We start from the raw sequence: 13,472 nt of genomic DNA, 5'->3' as shown, positions 1-13,472 counted from the left end.
GAAGGGCCAGTGGAGCAGGAGAAAACTGCAAGGTCAAAATCGGACAAGATCTGTATTCTGGCTTTTATTGTTTGTTTTGTTTTGTTTGTAAATATCAAAATGAGCAGGTTGATCTTGAGTGGCTTCTTAGTTTAAGGTAGATTTTAAAATGGTCATGCGTGTGCCCATAACTTTGAGTCTGAGAGAGAGAGACTCTTTATAGGGCTCAGTGTGATATTCTATATATGACCCTTTGTAAAGGGGACACTGTCATTCGGGGTGGGTTTTTGGGAGTTGATTTGTACCGTGCTAGCTGAATTGTACAAATCAACTCCTTTTCTTCACTTTTAAGGTCCAAAAATCTTTAATGATGTGAATTTTACAATGGATACCTCTGAATGTGTCTGTAACAGTACCCGAATGAAAGGGCCCCCTTACAGTGCTTCATATGTATAGATAATCACACTGAGCCCTATAGAGAGGCTCTCTCTCCCTCCCATGTTCACCAGACTCCTGTGCCCAACGGGGAGTTGTAGCAAATTGCAGCATGTAACACACGTGTGCTGGCTGAGGCACATTTGGAGTTGCACGCTTCGGTCTCTGCCCCTTTTCCACCTACTCTTTCTGGACGCGCATACCTCAATGTACACGCACTCTTCCCGGCTGTTTAAAATTTGTATACATCCCGCTTGGGCCACTTTTGCACACGCAAGGCTTTTAAAATCTACCTCTTTAGGAGCCATTCCAGTATTTTACCATTTTTATTATAACCCAGTCCTGGTTTCTTACTACAAGATGGTATCAGATACTCCCCCTTTCTACTGTCCTCCTCTCCCCTCCTCCACACACCCACACCCACCCACACACACACACACACACACACACCTCTGCCTCATTTCAAGCTGGGATATTAAGCGAGTCATAGGAAAATTTAAGAACCTGAGCTTTGTCCTCCTCAAAACATTCTCAGTATTCTCGCAACGATTGTGAATTACTAAGTTGTCTTTTATATAAACATTTCTAATGTCCCTGATCTGTTGACAACTCAATTTTAGCATCTAAATTCATTTTTAAGCGCCCTTCAATGAGACTTGTACCTCTGAGAGGGAGGTTTGGAGGACCCAGCTGTTAACTGGGTGAACTGGTAAACTGGCAATGGCGTGGCCATGCGCCACTTTTAAAATCCCCAACTTACATGGTAGGAGAGGGGATTTGCGCATCCACGCGCTTACAGTCAGGCTATTTTATAACATGCACCTGTATATGCGCACAAGTTACAAAATAGCCGCGTCCCTGGGCGCATACCAGTGCACGCGTGCCAATGTACGCCCACGCGCTGGTTTGAAAGTCATCATCCCTGTGTGTGTATTAATGGCTGATGCAAATGACACGCTTTACCAGAAGTTAAGTTTTTGGCATTAGACATCTGCATTACATTTTGCACAGTTTAATGTGCACACCCTTTCACTAAATGCTAAATGGGTAATAAACGGTCTTGCATACTTTTGCATCTTATTACCTCATTAGCATAGATTTTGTGTTACAGTGAATGCAAGTTAGTTTACGTGCATTAATCATGCTCTGGACACCGGCATTTAACACCCACGTTACCGTTTAGCATGCTCTAGTCTGTTGGCCCTATAGTTCAGCACCTTTGAGTGCACCTTGTGGGTCACAAAAGGTCTGTACTACAATAATCACCTTTATTAATGACCAGTTGTTGTTTCCATGCCGGCTCTGGAATGTATGGTGCCAGGTGCTGATAACGCCACTAATGAAATCCATTAATCTTCATTACTTGTGGCGTCTCTGTTAAGAAACGCATCTGTCAAGTTTGCAGAGGAAGATCGTGGAGCTTCAGATTTATCTCTTTCATTAAAAAATGCGTCCATATTACAGACACACAGGGTAGTCATTACCCTTCCAGATGGTCTTTCAAGTTGTGCGCACACATTAGAAAGGCAGATGAACGGAAGCCACTCTAATGTCGCTTTTATTTATTTATTTTTCCCCCCTCCCCTTCTCTCTCCTACCTTCTCATTTCCAGGAGTCTTGACCTCCATGTTCGGAAGGTGGCGTCCCTATTTCCAAACCCTCAACTTTGCAAACAACCAGGAAGGGTACCGCCATGCTGTATTCCTCCGAAACACACTGGCTGCAATGTCATGGCACGTGATGGAAGGCAAAAGAAACAAAATATATTTATATATAGATATATATATATATATGTGTATAGGAAACAAACAAACAAAAAAATAATGCATCCTTGTACTGCTGCTATGCTGGGGAAGAAGTTTTGAGAAACGGTGAAATCTGTCATCCCAACGTCAGTTTTTAGCCTCTGCAGATCAGTTGTGAAATTGGCTTGGCTATCCAAACACGTACCGAAAAGAATGGCACAGCCTGCTTTGGTATACTGCGGTACCAACCAGTCATTTGCATGCTGGACTTAAAGGCCTCCGCCTCTTCTTGGTTTTTACACATCGTTGCATATTGAAGGAGGGGAAACGCTTAGCAGCAATGCAACAAACCGACAAAACGATCCTGCATAGGAAAGAGAAGGATTTTTTTATTTTTTTTTTAAATTTTTGAGGGTTTTTTTTTGTTTGGGATTATGGCAAGCGCAAAGGTTGATTTTTTTTTTTTTTTTGCACTGTTTTACTTTGAATTACTGTTTTGTTTCTTTTGGTTTCTTATTCTGTTCTAAAGATAATTGGGAATGGCTCACATTTAAAAGAAAAAGGTAAGACATATATGTATATGATTTCTCCATTATAAAATAATGCAGCCTGTAGGATTTCTCTATGGATGCGCTTTTAAGTTCTGTATATTATGTATAACAAAACACACAACAAACAAAAACAAAAAATTAACAGTGCTGATGAGTATGATGACATTTTTAAATTATAATTATTGATTGATTGTGGTTTCCGTATTTTGAGAGTACTGGGTCAGAATACTAGTGTGGTTTTTATTTTCCACAGGAGGACAGATAAATTTCACTATTCAGAATGTAACTCAAGCTTTCCAGGTGATAGCCATGACTGATCCAGTTCTCCCCACATGTGGTGATAACATGGTCTTTGCATATGGATTGTTTACGAGCCGAGTGTGGCCACAAAAGTTTGCAAGGAGGGAACGGACCAGGTGTTATCACAGCCCTTGAGACTTTGGGACCAAAATGTGCCGTGTCTCCCTCTCCCCAGGTGTTTTGTTTTGGGTGATTTTGGTTATGAGGAGTTATCGAGTAGGCTGGTTTGCAATGCTGCTCAAAGCCTTGGTTTTCTCAGAACTGGCTTTTCTGGAGCTAGAATAGTCTGGTAACAATTCTATAAAGCATTATAGCCAGCAGCGAAAAAAGAAAAGGAATTTAAATCTCAACACAGGATGTGAACTGCTCCCTTAGCCTTGAGCTACCAATGAAAAGGCATGAGATAAAAATACATAAACTAAATAGCTCAATGGTAGGGCTTCTGCTTAGGGCTTAGAAGGTTGCTGTTGGTGGCGATGACAGATAGCCCTCTGGAGTGGACACCAATAGATAAAGTGAGTAGTGTACTGAGATCACTGAGAGACTTAACCAGAAGAAGATGGATCTCATGAACCCTGTGCTGTGCTTCAGCTGTGCTTTACTGTGATCCTCTGTTGGGGAGCCCAAGCTGTCCACAAAACACAGCTTCTTTTGTGTACACAGAATGCCACACCTACATATCCTGAATGTTTTACAACTGCAGCGAGACCAATACGCATATTTGCAGCGAAAAGATGAGGAAGCAGTAAAAAAAAAGAAAGAAAAGACGGGACATAGCAAGGTTGTGAGAGAGAGTACTAGAGATGAGAAAGAGAAAAGAATTTCCTTTTAACCCAGTGCTACAGGTGGCTCCTACCCCCAGACTTTACAAAACAGAGCTAATATATTGGAAAGTTACAGTGAGGAGAACCTCCAGCCATGGCATGACTCCTTCGGGCTGACTCACTGCGAAGGTGGCAGGAGGATGCTTACTCTAATCGTTCATTGCCTTACCCAGACAGTGTTCCCCAAGTGGCAGGTCTCTGAGGTGCTGCTGCATCCTTATTCTGCCGGTCTCGAGTGAAATTGGATGTGAACAGGGACGAGCTATAGCAATCCAGAAACGACCGTGCCCTTGGCTGGTCTTATGACTCTGGTTATTTCAGAACCAGCATAAGTGACTCCAAAAAATCTGAAAAGGCAGTACATCTCGTTATTTTTTAAATTATTTCTTTATTGGATTTTAAATGGACAAATCAAGAGGTACCTTGACATCAAGAAACAAAAAGGCTTAAAAGTAAAAAAAAAAAAAAAAAAAAAAAAAAAAAAAAAAAAAAAAAAAAAGAGTATAGGAAACATTACAAGCAAGTTTCCACATCAGACCACAAAGGAGAGGGGGACAATAAGAAAAAGTAATGAGGAAATATCCATGGGCAGCTTCTTAACTGCAGGTACTCAAAACAATGTCCTGTTATCTCTCATGGCCACTCTCTATTTTGCAAGAAACTCTGAATTGAATAGGGTCATAAGACACATATCTGTTTTCACTCATATTAACCTGCCATTTACAAGAAAATCTTAAATTGAAAGTGGCACTAAGAGCTCTATAACCCTCTACCCTCTTCATTAAGAAAACTTTCCACCTTTGTTGAGTAGCCCCCAGCTACATCTGGAACTATCTCAGTTTTACAATCCAATAAAATATTCTTAATGCAAAAGTACAACTTCATGGACCACCGTTTGTCAGGTTGTACATATCATTCTTTATAAATAGCTGAGTGCCACATTAACTTCCATGCTCCCCTGCTTGCCACTTACAGGGTATCCTGATGGGATTTATGCTCCAAGTTTTAGTTTGGCGCAATACAGGACATGCTCCAGTCTCTAAGCTAAATTCTTACGGTTGAGAACGGCTGCAAGTAGCCGGTCTGCCTGATTGCAGCTGGAAACCAAATCTGCTCATTTGTCCTCATGATGTTGGGGAGAAGGAGGGAGATATAAGAGATGTACACATAAATCATAAACAGGTCGATCCAGTAACGTGCAGTTAAAGATTGCCCGTCTGTAACGTGCTGGGAGCGCACAATACAGACGAGTAAGGCCATCCAGCCATACAGTCTCCAGTTTCACGCGTCCTTAGCGCTTCCTAAAATAAACACCTAACCCTTTCCGCACCCAGCATGTAAATGAACGAAAAAGCTGTATAATGAAGGAATTAGCTATTCCCCTACGATACTGTAATGGGCGCTGATATTATCTCCTTAGGAACGCGCTGTTTTGCCGCGGCCTTAACCTGTTAGTTTACCGCCTCCCCCTAGTAGGAGTTAGGACTGTGTAACAAATCCATCGACACCGCTTAAGATACTCAAACACAATAAAACAATAAGCCTGGCACCTTCCTTGATGTAGTACGTCCCGGATGCCCCCCCCCCAGCGTGCCCGCCACTACCCCTTTCATCAGCTGCATCCACCCATTATGCCCCTCACGGGCATGTCCCGCTTCACAGAGCGCTCCCACTCAAATCCGTTCATGGGTATATACCCTTTCGCCCCCCCTCACAGCGCCATGCTACCACTGCGACCCGGAGGAGGTGAGGCACAGCGGCGAAGACAGACGGGAGAGGAGAAAAAGCAGAGCCGAGCAAAGCAAAAGCGTGCAGCAAGCCGGCGAAATAGACCTGCGAGCAGAGGCAATAGCAGCGGTTCGGTAAGCCTGGCACCCTCCTTGATGTAGTACGTCCCGGATGCCCCCCCCCCCCCCCAGCGCGCCCGCCACTACCCCTTTCATCAGCTGCATCAACTGCGACCCGGCAGTCCCATGAGGCCTACAAAAAAAAAAAATCCCCGGCTCCCGCGCCCCCGCACTGGCCCGCTGACTCTACACCCCCCCCCCTCTCCTCCCGATCGGGCGGGTAGGCGGCGGCGACGAAAACCAAAGCAATTTTTTTTTTTTCAAAAAGCGACATCACACATTGCATAAAATAATTTCTCCAGCCTTAAAGCGACTTACTTTTGGGATCTGTCAAGATCCCAAAAGTAAGTCGCAAAAGTAACTTACTTTTCTGAAGCCATCAGGAACATGATCTTAGCTCCTCCGGATGAAGACGAAGATGGCCGCCTGCACGGGGAAAGCGTGCAATTGGCCGCTGAAGACGTGACCTCACGTCTTCAGCGGCCAATTGCACGCTTTCCCCCGTGCAGGCGGCCATCTTCGTCTTGAGCTACGATCGTGATGGCTTCAGAAAAGTAAGTTACTTTTGCGACTTACTTGACAGATCCCAAAAGTAAGTCGCTTTAAGGCTGGAGAAATTATTTTATGCAATGTGTGATGTTGCTTTTTGAAAAAATAAAATTGCTTTGGTTTTCGTCGCCGCCGCCTATCTGCCCGATCGGGAGGAGGGGGGAGGGGGTAGAGTCGGCGGGCCAGTGCGGGGGCGCGGGAGCCGGGGATTTTTTTTTTTTTTTTGTAGGCCTCACGGGACTGCCGGGTCGCAGTGGATGCAGCTGATGAAAGGGGGTAGTGGCGGGCGCGCTGGGGAGGGGGGGGCATCCGGGACGTACTACATCAAGGAGGGTGCCAGGCTTACCGAACCGCTGCTATTGCCTCTGCTCGCAGGTCTATTTCGCCGGCTTGCTGCACGCTTTCGCTTTGCTCAGCTCTGCTTTTTCTCCTCTCCCGTCTGTCTTCGCCGCTGTGCCTCACCTCCTCCCGGAGCAAGGCTGCTTTCGCGCCCTGCTCCGGGAGGAGAGACACAGCGACGAAGCAACAAAGACTTTTCGTGTTTTTTTACACTTCCTGGTTCCTGTCATTCCAAATGACATTTGAAATGACAGGTACCGTCGCACCCTGGTTACTGTATAGGCGCTGTATTAAGCGCCTATACAGTAAAATGGGTTACGCTGCCATAACCCTTCCCTACCGCTTTAAAGCCGCGGCATGCATTTGCATGCGATTAGAGGAGAGTATCGGGGAGTTAGTGAAGAGAACTGTGGGTGCGGGGAGGAAGGGTGTGCCTGACACTGCCGCACTGTTTCTACCGCGGCCTTACTGGATCGACAAAGGGTTTTACTCAAAAGGAGCCATTCCAGAACCCGACTGTTAAGTTAGAAATCAGAATAGGCGGACAACTAGTGGCTGGATTCAGGGTCCATGATTCGGAGGGTTCCAGAAGAAGCCCTAAAGCACGAAGGCCCAAGACCAGCACTACAATGACCAGACGAGGCATGGTGGGGGTGGGGTGGAGGAGGAGTATAAAACAGGAGCGAGAGATCCCAGAGTGGTTGCGAGTGAAGGCTCATGACACCAGGATCCCAGCCCTTGTTCCGACTGAAGTGGAGGCCCAAAGGATCAAGAGGAAATTGCCCGGATGAAAAAAGAGAGAACAATCGGAATAGTCTCCGTTAAGGAAAGAGCTCGGAGCCAGGGCAAAAAAAGCAAGTTGACATGAAAAGCAAAATTGGAAGAGTTCACCCACTTTCTTTGGTTTACAAAAACAAAAAAGAAAATCCAGGGAAGATCGAATTTGGTGTCCTCTTTACAGAGTAAAATGGCGACAATTCAAGTTTATGTACCCAATAGACAACTTTAACAAAAGGCAGTTTTGAACAGGTTGAAATCCTGTTTCAGAATCCTACCAGGACTTTCCATTCTTTGAAAAAACTATAAAACTAAATCAAAGATTTTGCTTCTGTCATGATTATCTGAACAAGTATCGGCAGGGCTGGAAAAAAAAAAAAACCAGAGGCAAATCTTTACAGGTGTACACGAGGACCTGATTCAGATATTGTGCTGGTCCTATCTGCCACATAATTTACCAGGAATGGCAGGATCAGTCAATCTGATTGAACAAGTTGACCTTTTCCAGCAAAGCCACCATATGTGACCAATACACAATCCCATACAAGGCCTGAATCAGACCCTAACTGACTAGGATAAGTCGTACAGGTCCACTAGGTAAGGAAGCTCCTAATGTTTCTTCCCCACACGCTCAAAATCATAATTATATTTGAAAAACCAGATGTTTTTCTCATGGGAGTGTGATATCCTACCAGTGCTTTGTTCCCAGGGCTCCTTCCCTCCTTGTACACCTTTGCTCTCGTTCCAAAATATATATATTTTTATTTTTTTTTTGCAATTTTGTTATCTGGGAAGAAGGGTGGGTGGGGTAAAATGCAAGTAGACTACCACAAGGTGTATCCTCCTCTAAAGGTCCTGCAAGTGTAATCGGGAACTGGCCTGTGATTGCATGAGTTACAATAATTAAGCACCTTACCAATCAACTGCGATGCTCTGCCATTCCTTCACTAACCTTCCTCCTGCCTCTCCTCCACAGCCCCCTGCTCCCTTCAGTGCTTGGTGGTGTATGCGTGTGTGTTCACTGGTCTTGTATCCACTAAAGTGAAATAAATGTGTTTGATGCTGAACTCAACTTTCTGGCTTGAATTTTTCAGGGGGGTTCTTGCAAGACAGGTTTGTGAGGGTGGGGAAGGGGGGGTGGCTTGTTTCTAGTTCTACTCTGCTAATTGTATCCAAGAATACGCTCCGAGCAGAACACCAAGAAAAGAAACAAAGCACAGTTGCTTAAAATCAACATTAAAAACCATACACACAACACTCTTATGAAAAATGCAAACCCTCAAACTGAAACAGAGCAAATACACCCACATCAGGTCGCCAGAATATGTGGGAGTCGCACAAAAATAATAGTGCAACAGTAAAAATGGAGGAGAAAGACCTCGGATGACAATGTCATCTGAGGTGTCACGGCCCACCAGAGCATCTTTTCAATTGAAAGCAGTGTCTCTAAGTTCAAATGCTTGATGTGTCGTTATCTACAGTACGAGTGCCTAAAATCGTGCCCTGAAGCAGCTGTTTGTGAAACGCTGGCCCGTGTCTGCTCCGGTCTGTTTGCACTTCCCTCCTAGCTGCAGTAGCAATAAGGAGAAAAAAGTTATATTTTTAAATAAACACATAAAGTAATTTTTGTTTTAAATAGAGATTTTCAATGGAGGGGTTTTGGCCCATGGCTGGAGCATTGTATGTGTTCTCCGACCTCTGATGAGTCATGTTGTCATCTGAGGTCTTTTCCCTCCATTTTTATTGTTGCGTTATTATAAATATTTTGGGTGAATGTTTTTGTGTGGCTTTAGTTTTGTTTCACACCTGCCTGCTGAGTGGGGGGGGCTTTTGGGAGTGACATTTTGGGGAAGGGTTGGACACTTTCCTGTTTCCCTTACTGTAGTACGTTAAACTGTGTGAACAAAGCAGACACAAATATATGTAAAAGCTTTGTTAAAATAGGGTCCTTTGTCAGTGCTAAGCTCTTATTGGTCCTCACACTTCCTCACCTCATATCTATGGCAGTGTTTGCACGCCATACACTGTGCTCCCTGGTGTGAGGCTCTCCTCCACAGACATCTGATGACTGCATTCCTGGGTCAACATATATCTGTTTGGAGTTGATTTTAGCTATGTCATAAACCCGAGGCTGATCAGCACCAGGCAGTGAATACTGTGTTTGGGGGTGGGGTGTACAGCTCCTAGGATATGCTGTCTCACTTTTCACTCTTATTCCCCACAGCTGAGCCCATGTCAGTTCGCATGGTAATTCCACTGCCTTCACCATGGGAAGGAAGCTCTGCTGTGGTTTCAGATGGTGTGCAAGGATGTTAACAAGAGACCGAGACTTGGAAATGCTAGGAGTTATGTGTTCAGCTCAGTTTGTAATTCCACTCACTGACTACGCTATTTGTACAACTCTGTGCTCTCCGACTTTGTGTGTAGATATATATTGTATTTTTTGTCTGACTTTCCCATTTTAGCTCAAAGTGGTTTACAGCATTTTTTTTTTTCAGGTATAGTAAAGTCCTTATCGCTATAATGAATATGCATAATCTAAGTCGGTACCTGAGGGAACAGGAGATAAAGTGACTTGCCCAAGGTCACAAGGAATATCAGTGGGAGAAGTGGGATTTAACCCTTGCTTCGCAGCCCATTGCTCTAACCACGAGGCTATGCCTTCTTACTCAAACATGCAACATGTGAAGCCTTAGCTCCTGAAAAATCCTGTGGTGCTCAATACTGCCTCACCTCAATGACAAAATACTACTAATGCTGTAAATTACTTAATTACTTTTTCAGTAATATACATTGTGACTGATGAGAGATTGTACTTACTGTTTTAACCTAGAATTTGAAGGGTCTGATTTACTAAGGCTTTTTTTTTCCCCCCTATTCTTTGGGTAAACTGAGGCGTATGGGGGCAAATGACGCAGCTGGGGTCACACTGAGATTCCCTGCCAGCACTAAAGCCCTTTGAGCTCTGACTGCAGTACTGTGTGGCAGCTGTGAGCTCCAGGCCCGGCTCCCCCTTTTTCCACCCATTCCCAGAAGACTGTTTTGAAATCAAACTGGGCAACTTGGTGTTTGTCCCCAAGCACTTCCAGCCCAGAAATGTGATGCCTCTTCATGCTTAGCACATGGCCTGGGTGCTCTGCGAGCACCCCAGAGCAGGGCTGGAGCACTGTGGTATGCTGCTGCTTAGCATTCGAGGAGCACCAGCAGTGTCTGCCCTTTGGATCATGTTATTGTTGATGATGGCACTACTAGTTGAAGATCTGATACATTTACACTACCATATAATATGCTACATTAGCTAGAAACCACGAGAGATGGTCAGGGTTGGTGCTTCCATTAGGTGAACTAGGTGGCTGCCTAGAGCGCCAACCCTCGGGGGGGGGGGCAGCAAACTTGCCAGTGTAAGTCGCTGGCTGCTGGTGGTGGTTGAAGAAAAGAGGGAAGACGTCTCGGGGGGAGGGTGAAGGTGGTGGTGGGGTGGGGAGATGCAAGGATCTAAGGTTAGGGCACACACACACACATATACCCTGTACTTTTTGTTCATATATAAGTTCCTTGCTGCTTTACTCAGTTACTCCTTTCTTAATCATTTCCACCTGTAATCCACCCAGTTTAGGGTTTTTTTTCCCCCCCCAGTCATAGTCTCCCTGTTAATTTAAAGCATCTTGTTTTTTTGTCTGTGCCTCTTGTCCATCTGTCTTGCCTCTTATACAGCTCTGTATAGAGCTGTATACATCTGGTCAGGCCCAGTTTAAGGCTATAGCAATCAGTTGCATTGAATCTTGCCATTCCTGGAGGGGGCCTGAGTGGGCTGACTGGGCCTGGCAGTGAGGTACAGTTTTCAGTGCTTCTGCACTGATATGATGCTTACTTCCAACCCTGTGGGGCTTTAAATAAAAGCCTCATGTTTTGGTGCCCAAACTGTCCCCAGCCTCTCTCCCCGCTCCATCAGGAGAAAAGCTGAGGAGTGCACCGAAGAGGAGACTTTCTATTTCTTTGACAAAACAGTGGGGCGGGAAAGCACTGAGCCCAAAAATGCCTTCAACTAAGCCTGCATCTCGTGTGCATTATACAAATGATCATCATCATTCAGGCGGATAATAAATAAATCCAACTAGCTCTTTGGAAACACCCAGGTAGCCATGTTTAGACTGAAGGGGCAAATGACTTCAGAAATTCAGAAGCAATAGCTTCTGAATTTGGGCAAGGGGAGAAAAAAAAAATCTAAGTCACATATGAGAAGAACTGAGCCAAGTTGTCCAGTGGCATGGAGAGTCTAAAGAAGAAAAGGGGTGGAGCCAAATTGGTGGATTGAGCTCACTACTGGATATCCATGTCCCCTTTGGAAACATTTATTTATTATTTTTATTTATTTAAAAAAGATTTATAACCTGCATGTTCCATGGGCAGTACATGGAGGTTTATTCATTTGAAAATAGGTTATTTTTTTGTTTTGTGTTTGGTTTTTTTAAATCCAAGCACTGTACAATGAATAAAGGACACAGAAATTGAACAATGCTTCTTCTGTAATGAAACCCTTTTTTTTTTTTATAGCACACATACCAAACTTCGTGCATCTCACAGGATTCCCTCCCTCAGGAACTAATCTTGCATTTTCCTAGATGCAAGAAGGAATGTCTGGTGCGATGAGTGAGAATTGATGACCGTAGGAGAGGCTGCCAATGCACAACAGCATCGGTAAGATGAAGCATGTGCACAGCCAAAGCTAGCCACAGGGAAGAAAACACATGCTTGGCCGGCAGCCGAGAAGACGCAAGAAGTGTCCAGTGCCTGCCATGCCAGAGAGAACCACACACAAGTGGAGTCAAGAGAAGCAGTCATGCCAAGAATGAAGACAGAACTGCTGGAGATGAAGGAAGAGAGGGGACAAGAAGAGAAGAAGAAATGGAAGGAGAGCATCTGACAAAATTTGGGGGAGAGGACCGGTTTTATTCGGTCCCAGGGTTAAAATAGTCATAGTGGCTTTCCTCTGCCATAGGAAAATGGACCAAGCCAGGGTGCTATAGAGTCGTACACAGAAACTACACGCCAGCAGAATACCTCATCTCAGTCACCCGTGCAGATCCTCACCTAACTAAGAATAAAGAGACCATAAAGCATAACTGGAAACACGCAGACAAAAACTGAGCTGGAAACTGCAACAAGCCAGAGTCTCTTTTTTTGCAGTGTTACAAAGGAAAAAGAGAAATCACCAATCCTCATAAAATAAAGCAAGACATATAAAATCAATAGTTGTAAAACCATACTAATAAAAAGAACAGATTATTTCAAAACAGCTGATGAATATCCAATAATTAAAAACTCATAAAATGTCTAGACACATAAAATATTTCAAAACAGCAGACAAAGACCCAATAATTAAAAATAATAAGGATTGAAAAATGCTCTGTTCTCCATACCTGGAAACATTCGATTTCCAAGTGCCCTGAGATTGTTGTGAATTAGGAGGAGGAGGGGGTATTTGCAAATTTCTCCTTTCTCTGTCAACACACATGCTCTCTTTCTCACTTACAGAGGTTTTCAATAACATAATTATGATTAATTGCTCTCTTACTTACATAGGCTCTCAATCACACAATTGCACACATGCTCTCTCTCTTATACACACAAGCTCTTAATCATACACACACATACAGGTTCTCAATCACACAAACAGGTTCTTAATCACACACATATATGCTGTCACACACGCTCGCTCACTCCCCACCGAACTAGTGGCAGCAACAGCCTCCTCGTAGCCTCGAGAAAGGAGTCCCATCGACCACAGGAGCTGATGTTGCTCCTCGTTTTGCTCTGAGCCGGTGCTGTTCTCCTTCGGGCTGGTGCTTTTGCTCTCCTTTAGGCCAACTCTGCAGAGACTTTACCTAAGGCCACTGCACTCCACTTCCTCTTCTGGGCCGTGGGGGCAGGAAGAAGAGTCCATGCTGGTGCCACTGACTCCAGTTCTCCTGCCGCGTTCCGCCCGGGCTGAGGAAGAGTTGCATTTCACTGGAGCAGGAGGAGCAGCTGGGCCAGAGGGGGACTGGGAAGTGTGGCAACATACTGGTTTGTTGCAACACACCAGTTGAGAACCTCTGCCCTATATTGCCTTGTGTGCACTACTTT

The 13,472-nt window shown here is 44.6% G+C and overlaps 1 protein-coding gene across 4 annotated transcripts in view; it reads left to right on the top strand.

Annotated features, from left to right (window-relative positions):
- EPB41L1 (erythrocyte membrane protein band 4.1 like 1) overlaps window positions 1–4,333 on the top strand; it is a 297,891-nt gene extending 293,558 nt beyond the window's left edge. For all 4 annotated transcript variants that reach the window (XM_029611762.1, XM_029611761.1, XM_029611759.1 and 1 more), the window contains one exon: window positions 2,027–4,333. In XM_029611762.1, coding sequence (XP_029467622.1) covers window positions 2,027–2,035 — 9 coding nt within the window. In that variant the 3' untranslated portion in view covers window positions 2,036–4,333. The remainder of the gene's footprint in view (window positions 1–2,026) is intronic.
- The last annotated feature ends 9,139 nt before the right edge of the window (window positions 4,334–13,472 follow it).

Source organism: Rhinatrema bivittatum, chromosome 8 (genome assembly GCF_901001135.1).
Source record: "Rhinatrema bivittatum chromosome 8, aRhiBiv1.1, whole genome shotgun sequence".
Classification (NCBI taxonomy): domain Eukaryota; kingdom Metazoa; phylum Chordata; class Amphibia; order Gymnophiona; family Rhinatrematidae; genus Rhinatrema; species Rhinatrema bivittatum.
This window is presented reverse-complemented; position numbering and strand designations above follow the sequence as displayed.